The 14,864-nt window shown below is 47.3% G+C and overlaps 1 protein-coding gene across 5 annotated transcripts in view; it reads left to right on the top strand.

The window, feature by feature from the left end:
- Positions 1-1,073: 1,073 nt before the first annotated feature.
- The window catches only part of LOC144152891 (uncharacterized), a 76,584-nt gene continuing 62,793 nt past the window's right edge, over positions 1,074-14,864 (top strand). For 3 of the 5 annotated variants that reach the window (XM_077684433.1, XM_077684434.1, XM_077684431.1), the window contains exons 1-7: positions 1,074-1,247; positions 4,391-4,644; positions 5,339-5,510; positions 7,610-7,720; positions 10,010-10,132; positions 10,661-10,840; positions 13,701-13,844. In XM_077684433.1, coding sequence (XP_077540559.1) covers positions 1,178-1,247; positions 4,391-4,644; positions 5,339-5,510; positions 7,610-7,720; positions 10,010-10,132; positions 10,661-10,840; positions 13,701-13,844 — 1,054 coding nt within the window. In that variant the 5' untranslated portion in view covers positions 1,074-1,177. The remainder of the gene's footprint in view (positions 1,248-4,390; positions 4,645-5,338; positions 5,511-7,609; positions 7,721-10,009; positions 10,133-10,660; positions 10,841-13,700; positions 13,845-14,864) is intronic. The other 2 variants (XM_077684432.1, XM_077684435.1) reach the window with 2 other exon arrangements.

The following is a 14,864-nucleotide window of genomic DNA, read 5'->3' as shown; positions in this document are numbered from 1 at the left end:
ACCCAGGGCTATACATACATTCGTTAGAGATGTATGTAAAGCCCAGACCGAACAACCTGAATGGTTAAGGGTCCTGGAAGCCTAGGTGAATCTCAAATGATTTTAATCCGCCAGAACTAACGAGCCGTTGGCTGGAAATTTTAACCTTGTAATGTTGTGAATGCTGCATTGTGTTACTTATGTTAAGGTTTGGAGTTGATACCCGGCAATAAAGAAAAAAAGCGATGATGGCGCGATCGGAGAGACGTTAGCTCGATAACGTGTGGGACTCAAGTTTGGTTCTAACCACTGGAAGCGTTTTTTTTTTCTTTCATCACCATTTTCCCTCCAATCGTGGAAAGTTAACTTTCATCCGGTGCATTTTGGTTGCGACACCGCCATTAATGAGATCAAGAAATCTTCCCTTCTTGTGAAGACTAGTGACGATTGGATGTAACTAAGTTTGATTTGATGGTAATGTCAATGCGAGTTATTCATTTTAAAATTAGAAATAACTTTCTGAATTACACTTTACATAGCTATTTGTGGAATACTTGACTGACTGTAGTGCAGTGTCGTTTTACTTACAGCTAGTGGTCAGTGACAATCCAAAGTAATATTTTTAGGATGAAGATTTTTATTAACACAATTCATTTATCTTGCAAATGTATCTAAGCGATTTGTCGCTGTGTAGTTGAACATTGATTCCCTCCGGGCATGTCATGTACTCTCAATGGTTCGTGATAGTGACGTCGTGCGCACAAGTGTGGCCGTCCTTCTTGATATCATGGTGTCATTCACACCAGAAGACTGACATTGACAGATCTGGGTGAACCGGCTACTTACGAAACGACGCGCAACATAGTGTCGGAACAGAGTGCCACAGCCAATATCCTCCACAGGTCGCTGCGATAGGGTGGCAGTCGATGGGAGTCAAAGATCTCGGATCTTCGAGTGGCGATACTTTGTCGGTCACCTACGCCGTCTTCAAGACGTCTCCCCGTGGCAGCAACGGTAAAACGGCAACTTTATCTCCGGAGCTGAGGACGACGTCTTATCAGCCGCCCTCTTGTTCAAACGTTGACAGCGCAGCCCAAATCTTAAAGTCGATGATAGCCAAACTCTGCATCACGTTGCTCTTCGACCACCGGACCCGGTGGCAGCAGTCGTAGCGCCTGCAGACGTTCGCCGGATCGCGATGCGGGAATCGAAAATGTTGATCTGGCACGCGTTCTTCGTCGGGGCGTGCCTACTTCGGACAGCGGCAGGTGAGTTCGGAGAGTTGTGAATCTTTCGCTGCGCAAGATGTCGAGACATTGTTGCCGCATTTGAGTCCAGATGTACTGTGCTTTTTTTCCCCACTGCCCGCTGGCAAATCAGCATGTGTGCATCATTCTACGTACTTTGCCTCAGCATGGATGAAACGTTTAAGCATCACGGCGACTACACTATCCAGCAGCCACTGCTTTATTTACAAAAGAAAACCGCAGGTGCATTATTTCGGGGAATAATCGCATCATGTTGTTAAAGCACACTCCCCGATTAGGGTGTTTTATGTCATCACGAGCATCGGCGCACCTGCAGCGACCCTCGAGACATTGCGTCAAGAAAGACGAGATGCCGCCAGAAGCGCCGGCATTCCACTCACTGATAGAGTCGCTACGGGCCGTTTGAGAAACGTCTACGTTGCCATGCAGTCGTTACCACTTTGAACTTGTTTTTAAAGCTATTTTGGGTGGCTCACACCTTAAAGGTTACTTTAAATTGCTGTGTAGGGAACCTCATGACTCCAACTATATATTGCCACGAGATGTCGGCGGAGTCATCAGTGGCTACTCACGTATTGCCGCTTCCTTCGCAAAGACAAAGCTGCGTGCGGCGCTTAGAATGCGCTTGTTCTCTCTGACGGCCAACCCACATTCATGGTTCGTATCATTTATCCTGATGTCGAGTAACAATATGTACGGCGTCACAACAGTGTTCGTTTATCTGCAAATTGAAATGCCCTTGTCATATCAATGTCACTTTCCTTTGCCAATACCCTTGAAGCAGGCTGTTCGTACGGCGAGTAATAGCAGCATTTATTCTACCTGATATAACATTCATGCGTTGATAATTCCATTTATAATCATGTAGAACAAAAGGGGTGACCTTAAAAGGAGCAACGGAATTGAAAATCTTTTTTATCAAGCATCCACCGTGATAGTTTCAAAGTTGGTGCGGCCTATAACTTCTCAATGCACGTCAGTTGCCAAGTTATCCTCCAAGAAAGCCCTTTATTTTTTTCGTTAGAGCTGTCAAAGTCGCATGCTCCTGATCAAACGTGCCTATTTTGATCTCCAAGCAGGAGGATAAACATCTTCTTAAAGACAGCTAGCAGGAACAGTACACGACTGACCAGCTCAAAAAAATGTACCAACCAGCCCAAATTTATACCCCGTTGAAAAAAACATTTTTATTGTTAGCGAGTTTCAACGGAGTCTTCAAGAGGTGGAGTCCCCCCAGTCTAGGACGCCGAACGCTTGGCAGCCGTTACAGCCCTGTCCACCAGCCGCAGCTGGTCGGGCAGGCATGAGGCGGACAGGGGCCGCCTCCAGTGCTCGGGAGAGTTAAGGGATTCCGTATGGGGAGAGGGTGGGAGGCGCACCCACAAACCATGTGGAACAAGGTGCCGTCCGCTCCACAAGAAGGACAGACGTCAGCTATCTCGCGTGGGTTGTGATCCCGATCACAGAACTAAGTAGCGCAGTTGTCGAAGTAAGGCAAGCACCAACTCCAGGGGTGGCAGGGATGGCCGACATTGCCTTTTGGAAAATGACTGTGGTGCTCTCGTATCCTGGCATTAATGCAACTGGCTACCTGTACTTCAGATGTCTTTACGCAAGCCTGGGAATCATGTTGTTTTGCCCGCTGGTACAATCTGCGTAAATTATGTGGTGACCGACGCTATCAGCCAGTCTTTCCCCTCTTGGCTGGGCCCGTTGTCGTTGCAAAGTCGCGCAGGTTTCATTGGTGCACACAAGGCGACATCGGCCTCTTGGGTTATGCTTTTTTTTCTCTTCTCTAAAGATCGAATGTGGGAAGGTGGTGTTCTTTGGCACAAATTATCTCCGCGCAAATGACATGCGCAATGTACCTAGAATATATTTTCCTTTCCCAACTCGTTTACGGAGTTTATTTCGAATGAGAGCACAGTCCACTGATTTATCACCACAGGATGGGCCGTTTCCGCACCGCGGTGAGATAATCGCATCACGTCTGCAGCTCACCATTGTGTCAACCAAGCAGCTACTCATTTTACATGCGTACAACGGGTAAAAGTAGAAAAATCACTTGCATTAGTCCTGTAACGTGCAGCAATCGATTAGATGCAAGCTCACCTCTTGTCCAGACTATCAACACACTCGAGGGACAACTACAGGGAGTGAGACAAACATCTTTGCGTGTCTTTTATTGAATAGTAGCTGCAGCCCTGCTACAATCTTTACCAAAAATGAAACTACCCCCGCTACGTGTGCCGAAACAGCTCATCCCCAAAGAGATGGTCTCAGATATTCCACCACTTGGGCGGGAGTTTCGCGGCAATTCAATATTGCTACGCAGATTCCCACTCTCTCACGTTCAGCCATATACGGTAACAAGATCGGGCATTCAGCTGCTCGTGGTCAGCCAGAGTTTAGGCAGTTACTTTCTTCGTACGGACTTTCCGGTTTCGCGCGTTGAGGAAGCGGTGCCCCACTTGTCAAAGCCGTCATTATATCCCCGCAACAGCAGCTTTCACACCAGTACTTCTGGGTAAAACGATTTCAGTTCTATATTTGCAGTGTAGAGAGTGCCTCCCCCTATCCAATCGTTTTTTCTCAAGAACAGAGACCACCCACCTGGCGTAAGCTCGCAGTGCTGTTATTTCTGACCACACGGCCTATGTGCGGGGATTGCCAGCAGTCAGAGCGTCCGAAGATAGCGCGTTCGAACCACCTAAACTAAGCAATGTGATGTCACTGCTTAACGAACAGACTGCGTGAATGACATTCGTACTCAGCTGGGGATAATCAAATACCAATCCTGGACCTCGGTGTTAAACCATCTGCAAATCAAAGCAGCTAATTATGCGATGTTCTGCTCGGGCACACGTATACTTACAACTACATTGTTCATATTCCGGTGGTTTCGTCCACAGTGGTTCCCCTTCCCCTGTTAACCAACCAGCAACCTACTATGTATAATTTAGACTAGCAGTAAAGACACTTCCGAGAAAATCAATCCTCCAGGCTAATCGTTACGATGAACTGCCGCGACGTTCTTCACACGGAAAGTAACGAAGAGATATCTTCAAAGTTTCGCTGGATTATAATTTTATTCTGCTTTAATGAAGTGGTGGGCTCTCTCTTACCTTCATGTCAATTTGCAGGCGTCACCACAGACATTGAGGAGAGCCTGCACAACTGCTGCGAAGAGGGCAGCCGGTGGGGTGAGGCCCGGTCCGGCTGCGACGGTCTCCTAACTGCCAAACTACCGGCATCCGGCCAGTCGTGCCGCATCGTCCAGGAGATATGCTGCCGGTCGTCGCTGCGACAGCGGCTTTGCGATGCCGGCAAGGCGGCTGCCAGGGGACACAGGCCCTGCCACAGCGCTGAAACCAAGTGCGCGGGTGACACTTACAGGGTATACGCACACAAGAATCGTCCTTCCCCATCTCTGCCAACTATAGCCGTTTGCACAAAACATTGTTTCCTTGCGAACCCTGCAGAACCCCAATTTTTCAAAACAGCTACATCCTGATCAACTCAGCAAAGCGTATTTCTTTCATTCCCACAATGGCAAAGTGGTTTTTAAATCAATCATAAACGCTAATTACAAATGACATACTTTTTACCTCCTGGAGATTTCGGCAAACTGCAAAAGTTGGATATAAAACCTTGTAATTCACCAAGCCAGTAGCGGAGGTACAATATAGGTGGCATAATTTTTGTGTAACAGCGCGGAATGGGTGCGACTCCCAGAAAGAATAAGTCGTGAATTTAATTTTATACATGTTCGTTAAAACTGCCAGTGCTCACAGGCGCGTACAGCCGCCCAAATGTGTAAATATGGGTTTTGCCACACGCATTTCATGCCTCAAATTAATACGGAGCTTTAAAATTGTCCAGAAAGATTCTCCCTCACACGCAAGGTAACCAAGGTTGCGGCGTGCATAAATAGAATTCGTGCGACAACAGAGGAGCAACAGCTACTAAAAATGCTCGCTCAGGCGCCCCATGTGCATCTTACTAAAAGCGGGTTGTAGTTAGTGCATAATAATTATGTCAGGCGAAAATGTTTAACAATCTCGTATTCCCATTACTGTGGGCGTGCGCAGGATTGCTGCGATGGTTGCCGACTAGGGCTGGCAGCCGCCAAAGAGGGGGCAGCGTGCCGTCCGCAAACCTTCTCACTGGGGCTGCCTTGGGACGACGCCTTCTACCAGTGCTGCTCTGGCAGGGACGACCTGCCAGCCGAGGACACGGCCAATGGAGGCCACGAGAATGACGGTACGAATGAACACCCTCGCACAGCACGAAGAAAACTGGCCGCCATTTTAACCATAAAGTTGTCCTCAGGACCATACATTTCCCGTACCGGGTAGAAGTACTAGCACTACACTGTTGATGAGCGGGAACGAGATGTGTCAGTGAAACTGCGCCATGGGAAACATAAATGCGGCAGATGTGTGAAATAGGGGAATCTCATTTTTCTACGTAGTTTTCTCCACAGATGTCATCAAAACGTAAATTGCAGTGGGGTGACGCTGTTGTGGTAGATAAAGATCCCAAAGATAAGGGATCTCAGCCAATAGAGGAATCTCGTGAGGTTTTGAAGTATCTACCAGCCAACGGTTCCTTCGCGCCGTGCGGGACATGAAACTCCTAACGGGCCTGAAGAAGGAGAGGGCGGTTTTCACTCACGGAGCAGTGTAGATGGTTCGGCGAACGCGCACTATTACCCAGCGTTCCCTGCACGCCGGCGGGCGCGACGGCGGGGACCATTCCGCCAGCTTTGTCGTCTGCTTTAGCGACGGTTGTTTTGGGCCTCTTTTGGCGCAGCTTCGCGTCCATTGCGTGCTCCCTTCGCACGGCTTTATTAACTTGTTCGAAAGCACCTGCTGGGTAACTCGGATCCGACGGAATTAAGTGGTCTTGCGGTAAAGATACGCTAAGCATTGGTTTGCAGGGCGGGAACACGAAATGTAGAGACCACATACAGACATCCGGCCGGTAAAGAAACGCTACCGATTCGGTTTTGTTTTAAGAGGTATTGCAAAAGGCGAAAGGAGAAACTGGTTCTGATAAATAGCGATTATAAGAGTTCCCTCAGCTTTATTGCAATGCGCAAACTTGCAAACTAACTAAAATCGGTATAAATGGGAATCACTGAGCTTACATGCCGAATTGTTTTGGTGTCTGCGCTTGTGCCGCGCAGACAATCATCTCATACACCGAGTCATGTTATACAATACACCCCCCCCCCCCCCCCCCCAAAAAAAAAATAGACAGAAATAAAAAAGGTGGGAAAAGAAGGATGGGAGCACGAATAAAAATAACGTGGAAACAGACAAACCATGCACTATGCCTTGCATATGCACGAAAGTACACTAAAGCTGAACTTAAACAACAGCGCAAATGACAAGCACTAGGAAAGAAGCACAGACAAGCGCTGACAAACAACTGAGCGTAATTTTTTTGCGGCTCGCTTATAAATACGCTTGTCACACATAAAATACACAAAAAACAGAAGATTTACACAAACATGAGAAAACGTAATCACATATTGTCGTATCTACAACCACACGTTTACCCATTAAGATAATTTATCTCTTTTTGTGTTTATTAATTTATCTCTTTTATCTCTTTTTGTGCCCCTTCTGGATGACTGCGCCATTTTGAAGCGGTACAGAGATACAGACACGAGGGAGATACACGAAGCGTTCGAGATTGCGATGAAGAAAGAAAAATGCGTCAGTAAGCCGTCGGTGGCTTTAACACAAAAAGAGATAAAAAAGAGGAAAAGAAGAGATAAATTACCTTAATGGGTAAACGTGTGGTTGTAGATACGACAAGATGTGATTACGTTTTCTCATGGTTGTGTAAATCATCTGTTTTTTGTGTATTTTATGTGTGACAAGCGTATCTATAAGCGAGCCGCAAAAAATTACGCTCAGTTGTTTGTCAGCGCTTGTCTGTGCTTCTTTCCTAGTCCTTGTCATGTGCGCTGTTGTTTAAGTTCAGAATGAACCAACTGGCCCCAGTCGAGACGCTAATACACTAAAGCAGTAGAAGCTGTTAAGTGCTATGTGGTTTAAATGCTCATCATAGGCAAAAAGAACCACAAGAAAGGTAAAAAACAATAAAAACCCAATTTATTTGAGTGCTCATAAAAATATCTTGCTATGCATATCAGATTGAAGACAAGCGGCGTAAGAATACTGCGCATTAGTAAACGATTTGCTGAATTTCTGCACATTTTTTTACGAGTATGTCGGTATTGTTTGTGAAGCCCATGTATTGTAAGTATTCCCAATTTGAATATGCTGCTGCCCGCGTCAATATTTTGCTGGTCCTAAACGCTCATTGCCGCCTTTTCTTATGCCCAGTTCCAGTGCCAGAGCTTGATGGCGGCACGAACGAAGAACCACCGTGTCCAGAAGGCGAGGAGCTCCACAATGACGGACGAACCTGCGTGCCCGTCAAATCCCCCACCGATGGTAAGGCCGGCTCAACTATTCTTAATACGGCATAAAAGAAAACGGGTAGTGAAAACAGTTTTCCGATCAGGTTAGACTCTTCCGCTCCTCGAAAACCGCGCACACTCAAGGGTAACAGTTTTCCGCAAAATGTAAAAAAATGCAGGACGCAAAAGAAGATTCTTCTGTCGACGCAGCGCTATAAGCGGCACGGGACCTTCTTAGCGTTAGCTATGGAACACATTTCAGAGCGAAAAGTGGCGAAGACTTGGAAAGCTCACGGGGCAAAAGCTTGCTTGTTGTTCCTTCAAAGTCTTTGTCATACTTCGCGCTGAAATATGTTGCACATCTCTGAACCAACTTGCCCAACAAAACATTCTTAATGGTACGTCCCTGTTTCAAAAGTGCAGCAGCATCGTTATAGCGATAGTAATCGCCTCCTGGCGAATGCTGCCAGTGCATGCCGGGAGCCTGTTAACAGCAGTAGTACGAACAGGACCATTCAAACAGGCCTGTGTTATGTCCAGAAATTGGCCGAAACTTCTGAAATTGTGGCTAGAATGCGATGAAACTTTGCTCCCTTGTTGGCAAAGAGTTGTTGTTGTGCCGCCGATGAAGAACGGACAGCAGTCGGCGAGTCAATCCCGCCGAGACGTCAACAACAAAAGACGCTTCTTCAAGGCACGTGATGCTAACGTCACAGCCAACATTATTACGAGAAAATATCTATGTGCATCGCTATTTTTTAATAGACACGCTTCTGGTAATTCTACGTTCGTAAAATGTCAGATTGTTATAGGAAATTGAGCTCATAACAGACTTTCGCGGCAAAAGATTGTGCAGCCATCACGTCAGTCATCGGGCTTCATGTTTCTCAGCCGTCAACAGCGCAACGCTCGCTTGTGTATGCAATTTCTGTGGTATTCTATAATAAGGCCTACATGTCAAAATAGCGCAGTGTCGTGCTACTTACAATAAAGGCTGCAAGAGCGCCTGCTCCACGATCAACGAAATATCCTCGTCCCAGTGTGCAGTGCCCACTACAGAGACAGTTGTCTACTTAAAGAAGCCATCGTTGGAAAAATCGTAAAGTGGAAGTTGTTACATAAGAAGGCACTTAGGCTTGCTAGCAAGCTCTGGTCCTGGTTTCAGGTTAGAGCCACAACGTCAGTAAAGCCAACTTTGAGCCTCTTACTGATGTGGCCGGCAGTCCACCCAAAATGGACAGCACGAAAGACAACCTTCTCTAACCATGATGGCGATCGTGGGTGAAGTGAATAAAAATTCACATGTTCGCCATAGTCGGAATCAAACCTGGGTCCCTCGCGTTAATTACGAAGCAGACGTATGAGTACAGGTACGACGGGTACGATGGGTACAGGTATGGGTACGACGTATGGGTAACGGGCACAGGCGTCTCTGGCTGAGTGCGAACCCTTGAAAGGGGAATTCACGCCTGGAAAGCTGCCTTTAAACTTCCGAGGGGCCCCTGACCCTTGTTCATCTGGTGGTGCACCCCCGGCCATCATGCCGCGTTGCGCCATTGCCGGGGGTGAAAGTGTCTGGTGGCATGTCCTGCCACAGGCGGTTGCGAGTTGAGCGTCCACCGTGGCAGTACAAAGCACCAAGTGCATTCGTTTGCCTTGGTGGCGCCGGGAACCTACCGGTAAAATAGGTACAAGCGACTCCCCAGCCTGGGGCTCGACCCTCGTGTAAGACTACAACGCTTGAAAATTTCACCTGGCTTGTACGAGAAATCGCCCCTATGGAAAGAGGCAGCTGCAAAAACGCTGGAACTTTTTTTTGCATGGTAGAAGCAGTCCGGCCATTCCGGCATGGTGGAAGCAGTCCGGATATGGAGACGGGTGCATGGACGTGCGCAATTAGACAGAAGGCGCCCTCCTGCGTCTAACAACGGCGATTGTTGAATGCTGTGGAAAACCATGGAATGCACCTATCAGTAAAGCGCTAGCGATCAAAATCACTGTGCAGTAATCCGTCCCGACAAAAAACACGTCATGTGTATGATAAAGTGGAGTGATGTGGGTGCGCTCGCTTCTGGGTTTGATCGTGTGATGTTGGACTTGATTTTGGAGAGCTTCGCATTCCCCTACCGTTGTCATTCCGACAGAGGGGTTAGTTGATCCATTTAATGTTTTGAAGCCACTATTGAATATTTTTCTGCCGTTAGTAGTGACTTTAACCCATTATGACAAACACCCCAAATTTACCCCTTCCGTACTCGCCATGATGTTACACAATTTCAGTCAATTTGCCCCTCATGTGACAACATTCTTCTCTGGCTTTCAGGGAACGCGCACGCATGTGGACGGGACAACCCTTGTGAGCAAATATGTCGCATTGTGTCATCCTCGCCGGTATGCGATTGTCACGAGGGATACTCCCTTAAAGACGACAAGACAAGCTGCGAAGGTAAGTACTACTGTTAGCTGTAGACGAAAGTAACAACCTTGCTTAGCGATATAGCTATTTTACGCCCAAGAATAACGTCCTGCGAAAGCCAAAACCTGTGGCTACGAATTTCAGCAGACCAGCGAGCTTTTACGGCTTGAGAAAGCCGCCAATTCTCTGCTGTGTGGAAAATTGAGATTTTAGGATTCCGAATGTTGATGAATGAAGCGGGCAAAAGCATTAAAGAACATTAATGATAGGATTTTTTCTCGGCACTCAGCCTTCAACTAGCCACGGGTGCTCCAACATTGCTATCCGAACTCCACAGTGGCTGCCTCGTTGAGGTATTCTGCTCAAACAATTATAGATCATTAATTTTATCTTACACCTGTTCCTCCCATTCTTCATAAAATACTGAAAAAATAAGGCATCAAGACTCTTGCAATGACACCGGAGGCTGACAGTAAAATGCTGACGGCGAAATAAGCTGAGCGCACTTTAGTAAGGCCTCTTTCGCTGTGCTCTGATGCATGGTGTCGGCAATTTTAGATGTAGACGAGTGCTCCGAGAGGACCCACGATTGTGACGACAGTCGGGAGGACTGCATGAACATTCCGGGCAGCTTCAAGTGCATTCCCAAGACGGACAACAGTGCCTTGCCTGACGCCGACGACATTCCGCCATGTGAAGCCGGCTTCAAGTACAACACTGCCATCAAGGACTGCATAGGTATGAAGACAGCGGGCACGCTTTGGCCATCTGTGCATTTCAAACTCGTGCCACTTGTGCCAGGGGCCAAGAAGGCAAAATAGAATTTTTTGCTAATGATGATGGCGTCTAGTATTTGGTGTCTAGGTTTTGGGATCATTATTCAGGTCGCGGAAGATCTCTTAACCAAATAGAAATGCTAGAATTATTGAAAATCTTTCAAAATTCGCACTTTAGTGACGTCATATGGGCAGGAATGATGTATTATGGGCAAGCAAAAGCATTTTTATCAATGTCTTAAGGGAACGTTAAAATTGAAAGCATACGATAAAACGAAACTGAAAGCCCCGCTACAATCACACAATCATGTGTTTCGCGTTGGCTTTAAGCAGCAGCTGCCATTTGAAAAATCACCGTAAAGTGGCTATGGAGTCGGCACCGGTTCATCTTTTTTTATAAATACCTCCACTATTAGTTTGAAATTATGTTGCGATAAAATTGGTATCACTGTTACCAGGACAAAGAAGTTTTTCTAATGAAACAAACTTGTAGTTTGTGTTCACGGCCCCTCTAGGAACACAGTTTATCTGCAGTTGTCACAGACGATGCAGATTCGAATACAGGAAAATTGCGTCGTGCGAACTAGTGCTTTTTGAATACTGGCGCCTGCGTCTGCAATCTAATGCCTCATTGACAATTAGACGTTTACCTAACTTTCAGTCTATGTGAATTGAATCCAGAGACATTCAGGTAACGCAGCGGCTCCAAATACAATCAAAATTTCGCTAGATGACACCATTTGAGCCTGGAAATCACAGCAATAGTTGTACTTCAAGCCTAATAGCAAGGAGTTACAGTGGCATGTGAAAGACGTACGCGATGCTGTGGACTTAGTGTGGCCTTGCAGGGCAGCCCACAAGTATTTAGTGGAGGCAGTAGAGGTGCGGCTGTCTTGCGCCTCCAGCAAACAAACACCTCCCTAAATCCCACAACGCTAACCCACATTCGCCTATTAATACCACTGTCACACGGGCACTTTCAATCGCGATTGAAGTGAATCCCGATCGAGTTTTCGAGCGCGCTCGACGCATTTCCGCTGCTACACGACGACACGTTGCAATCGCGATCAAGAAGTTGCACCGGTTGCCCTCGTGTACGCCAGATGGCGCTAACAATGTACTTGCGGCCGGCATGTGGTAAGTTCTCGCGGTCGTAGGTATACGTAACTATGTAAATGTTACCGTATGCTTATTTGGGTAAAGTTATTTGACAGAATTTGTGGCGTTAGTTGAAGTTGTCAGCTTCTGTGCCATTACTGAGCGGGGACGAGAGTATCGCCGCTTTCGTTCGATCGCGCTTGGAAGCCTCGATCGCACTTGAGAAACCAGGATTGAGTTCGAGCGGGATCGAGCTCGATCGTGATTGAAACTGCGGTGTAGCAGCGCCCTATCTGGATTGAGATCAATCCTAATAGACTCAATCGCGATTGAAAGTGCCCGTGTGGCACGGGTATAACCCACCACTTTTTGTGCCCTACACGGCACCTCAGCCAACCAACCTCACATAATATGGAGCCGCCCTCAAAATAGCTTTCCGCTGATCACATCCGAGGAGCAGTGGCAGGAGCCACTGCGTAAGGAGGACCCGAGCGTGCAAGTCATCCTGGTCATCCGGGCTACCAAAGTCGCCGTCCGGCTCATGCCCGCTGCCATGGGTACCAGTACCCTTTGACCAACATAAATTCTTAGTAAAATGCTTGCTCTCTCTCCTCGACAGTTCCCTTTTGTCTACCTTACGTGAAAGCAAACGAAAATTTATACCAGATTGCACGCCATCGTTTAAGCACGTCTGTGTGGTCACCATTGATAAGAGTTCTTGGTGTATTAGCGACATTTACACCCCCTTAATGAGATGGTATGAGCGTTTTTAGCAGCGAAGCTGTTCTTGGTCGAGTATTTTATGGGACGAGTCGTTGTTATATGGGCGCAGAGATGTGGAGAGGATGTAGCCTAGCGAGGGGGAAAATAAATTGCCAACAACACATGCAGCGTAGTGGGGAGAGGGGGAGCGGGGGCATGCCCACATAGATCTTGGGGGCATGCCCACATAGAGTGGACAAGTGTGGCGGGGGCGCCACAAAGGAGGCAATTCGGTGAGGAATGCTGCTCGGAGTACATACGATGAAGTACTGCCCGGCAAGTGAGGCTATTCGTTTGCAGTAATCGCCAGAGGGGTTCCTGATAGTTGGTGAGCCGTGGATGAGCGAAGGGATAATGGCGGCGGGTGAGGCGGTAATGCATGGCGATGTCGTGATAGGTGATTAGTCGGTCCCTTGCGGATCGGGCACCATGGTAGGGGATGAGGCTATCCCAAGCTCTCCGGGTGGAGAATCGGCCCGTCGGGTGCTCCTGCGAGAGTTTGCGCGCGGAAGGGAATCCATCTGCCGACTTTGTGAAGTTCTGCGAAGCTTAACTTTACGATTAGGGAACGCCAGGCAGCTTCCTTATGAACATCAGCATTCGCTACGTTAAGGCAGTGAAGCTGGGTCACTTTTTGAACCTGTAATGGCAATAAGAGCATAAGGCTTTTCCTAAGCTTTTGCTAGCATCGATACTTAAGATAACATGCGGCAAATAAATATCCGCTAGAGTAATTGCCGAATTACGCCGGCTTGAATAAACAGACTCAAGACGGGATCGAAAGCCACCGCACGTGCACGGCCCCAAATGTTCATCTGCGGTACAGGTCGTCATTACGCGGTCTTACGAAGACAATTCCACCTATTGTGGTTCTCATGATGCGGCAAGGAAACGCGGCGTAGTATTCCAAGTTCAGTTCCGGAAGGAGTCGAGGTAATCGCAGTGAACTCCCGCGTTTGCAGACGTGGACGAGTGCTCGGAAGGGATTGCTGACTGCGATTCGGAGTACCAGAGCTGTCTTAACACGTACGGCGCCTATCAGTGTGTCTCCAAAGCAAGCCAAGAGTGTCCTGGTGGATACGTGTGGAAGCACGATACATGCGTCGGTAAGTAGATGCAAGCATTGCTGGTGTTCTTTGAAAAACCCATTGGCTCAGAGCCATCGGAGAACCTTCCAGTGCGTTAGGCTGCCATAGGGATACAGTAATTCCTTAAAGACAGCAATTTTACTTTCCCTCCAACCACTTCGTGGGCGACGGTAATGTTAGTTGTACTCATAAAGGGCTACCAGATTCAAAACATCACAGCAGAGATTGGCATTTCTTAATTAATTCGAAAACAATAGAGAAAAATGAAGGTTGTATTTTTTTGACGGTGCATTGAATGAAAGTGTGAAGCGACAACCATTTGTTTTTGTTTCAAAACCACAATAAATCCTTCATCTTGATTATTCGTGGCTAACATGCACACATGAATCGGTTCTTGATCCCAGGAACACATTCCGACGGTGTCAACGCACGTGATTTGAACAGGTGTGTGCAACAGAAATGAGCGATGCGCCTAGGAAGGAATGACTTTGTGCAACACTGCTCCTACACATCGGAGTATCTTGATCAATGTCGCTGGTCACTTAAGAAAAAAGGAAAAGCACCTCGGAGAATGTTTCCGACAACCGTCAATGACAGTCTCACATTGTCTATAATGGGTCATCTGTGCCACAAATGTTGTCACCCTATACCTGCTAAAGCAACCAGCCAACAGGCTTAATATTAAAGAATGAGTAACTATCAACGCATTTTCTGCGGACGAAAATACTGGGGATGACGCGCGGGCATTAAACCTTCACCACTTCGGGAAACCATTCGCCAGATAGAAAGCGTACGTATGTAGCAATTGCCTCATGCAATTATACATTGCGCGGAGTGCAGCATACGACAGTAACAGGTGCTTTATGAATCCGGCACCGTACTTTAAATACGTTCATCCCTGCCATTCTCTAAAATAAAACCATTTGCTGGTAGACGAGCGCTTACGGTTTCAAATACATCGAGTAAAGAGACCAAGGCGCCCACCCTAAACCACGTGAACCGAAGAATGCGTCTGCTGTGTTTCTTTTCTGCAAGTTT

Source organism: Haemaphysalis longicornis, unplaced genomic scaffold (genome assembly GCF_048455015.1).
Source record: "Haemaphysalis longicornis isolate Haplotype H1 unplaced genomic scaffold, Haemaphysalis longicornis Haplotype H1 scaffold_9, whole genome shotgun sequence".
Classification (NCBI taxonomy): Eukaryota; Metazoa; Arthropoda; class Arachnida; order Ixodida; family Ixodidae; genus Haemaphysalis; species Haemaphysalis longicornis.
This window is presented reverse-complemented; position numbering and strand designations above follow the sequence as displayed.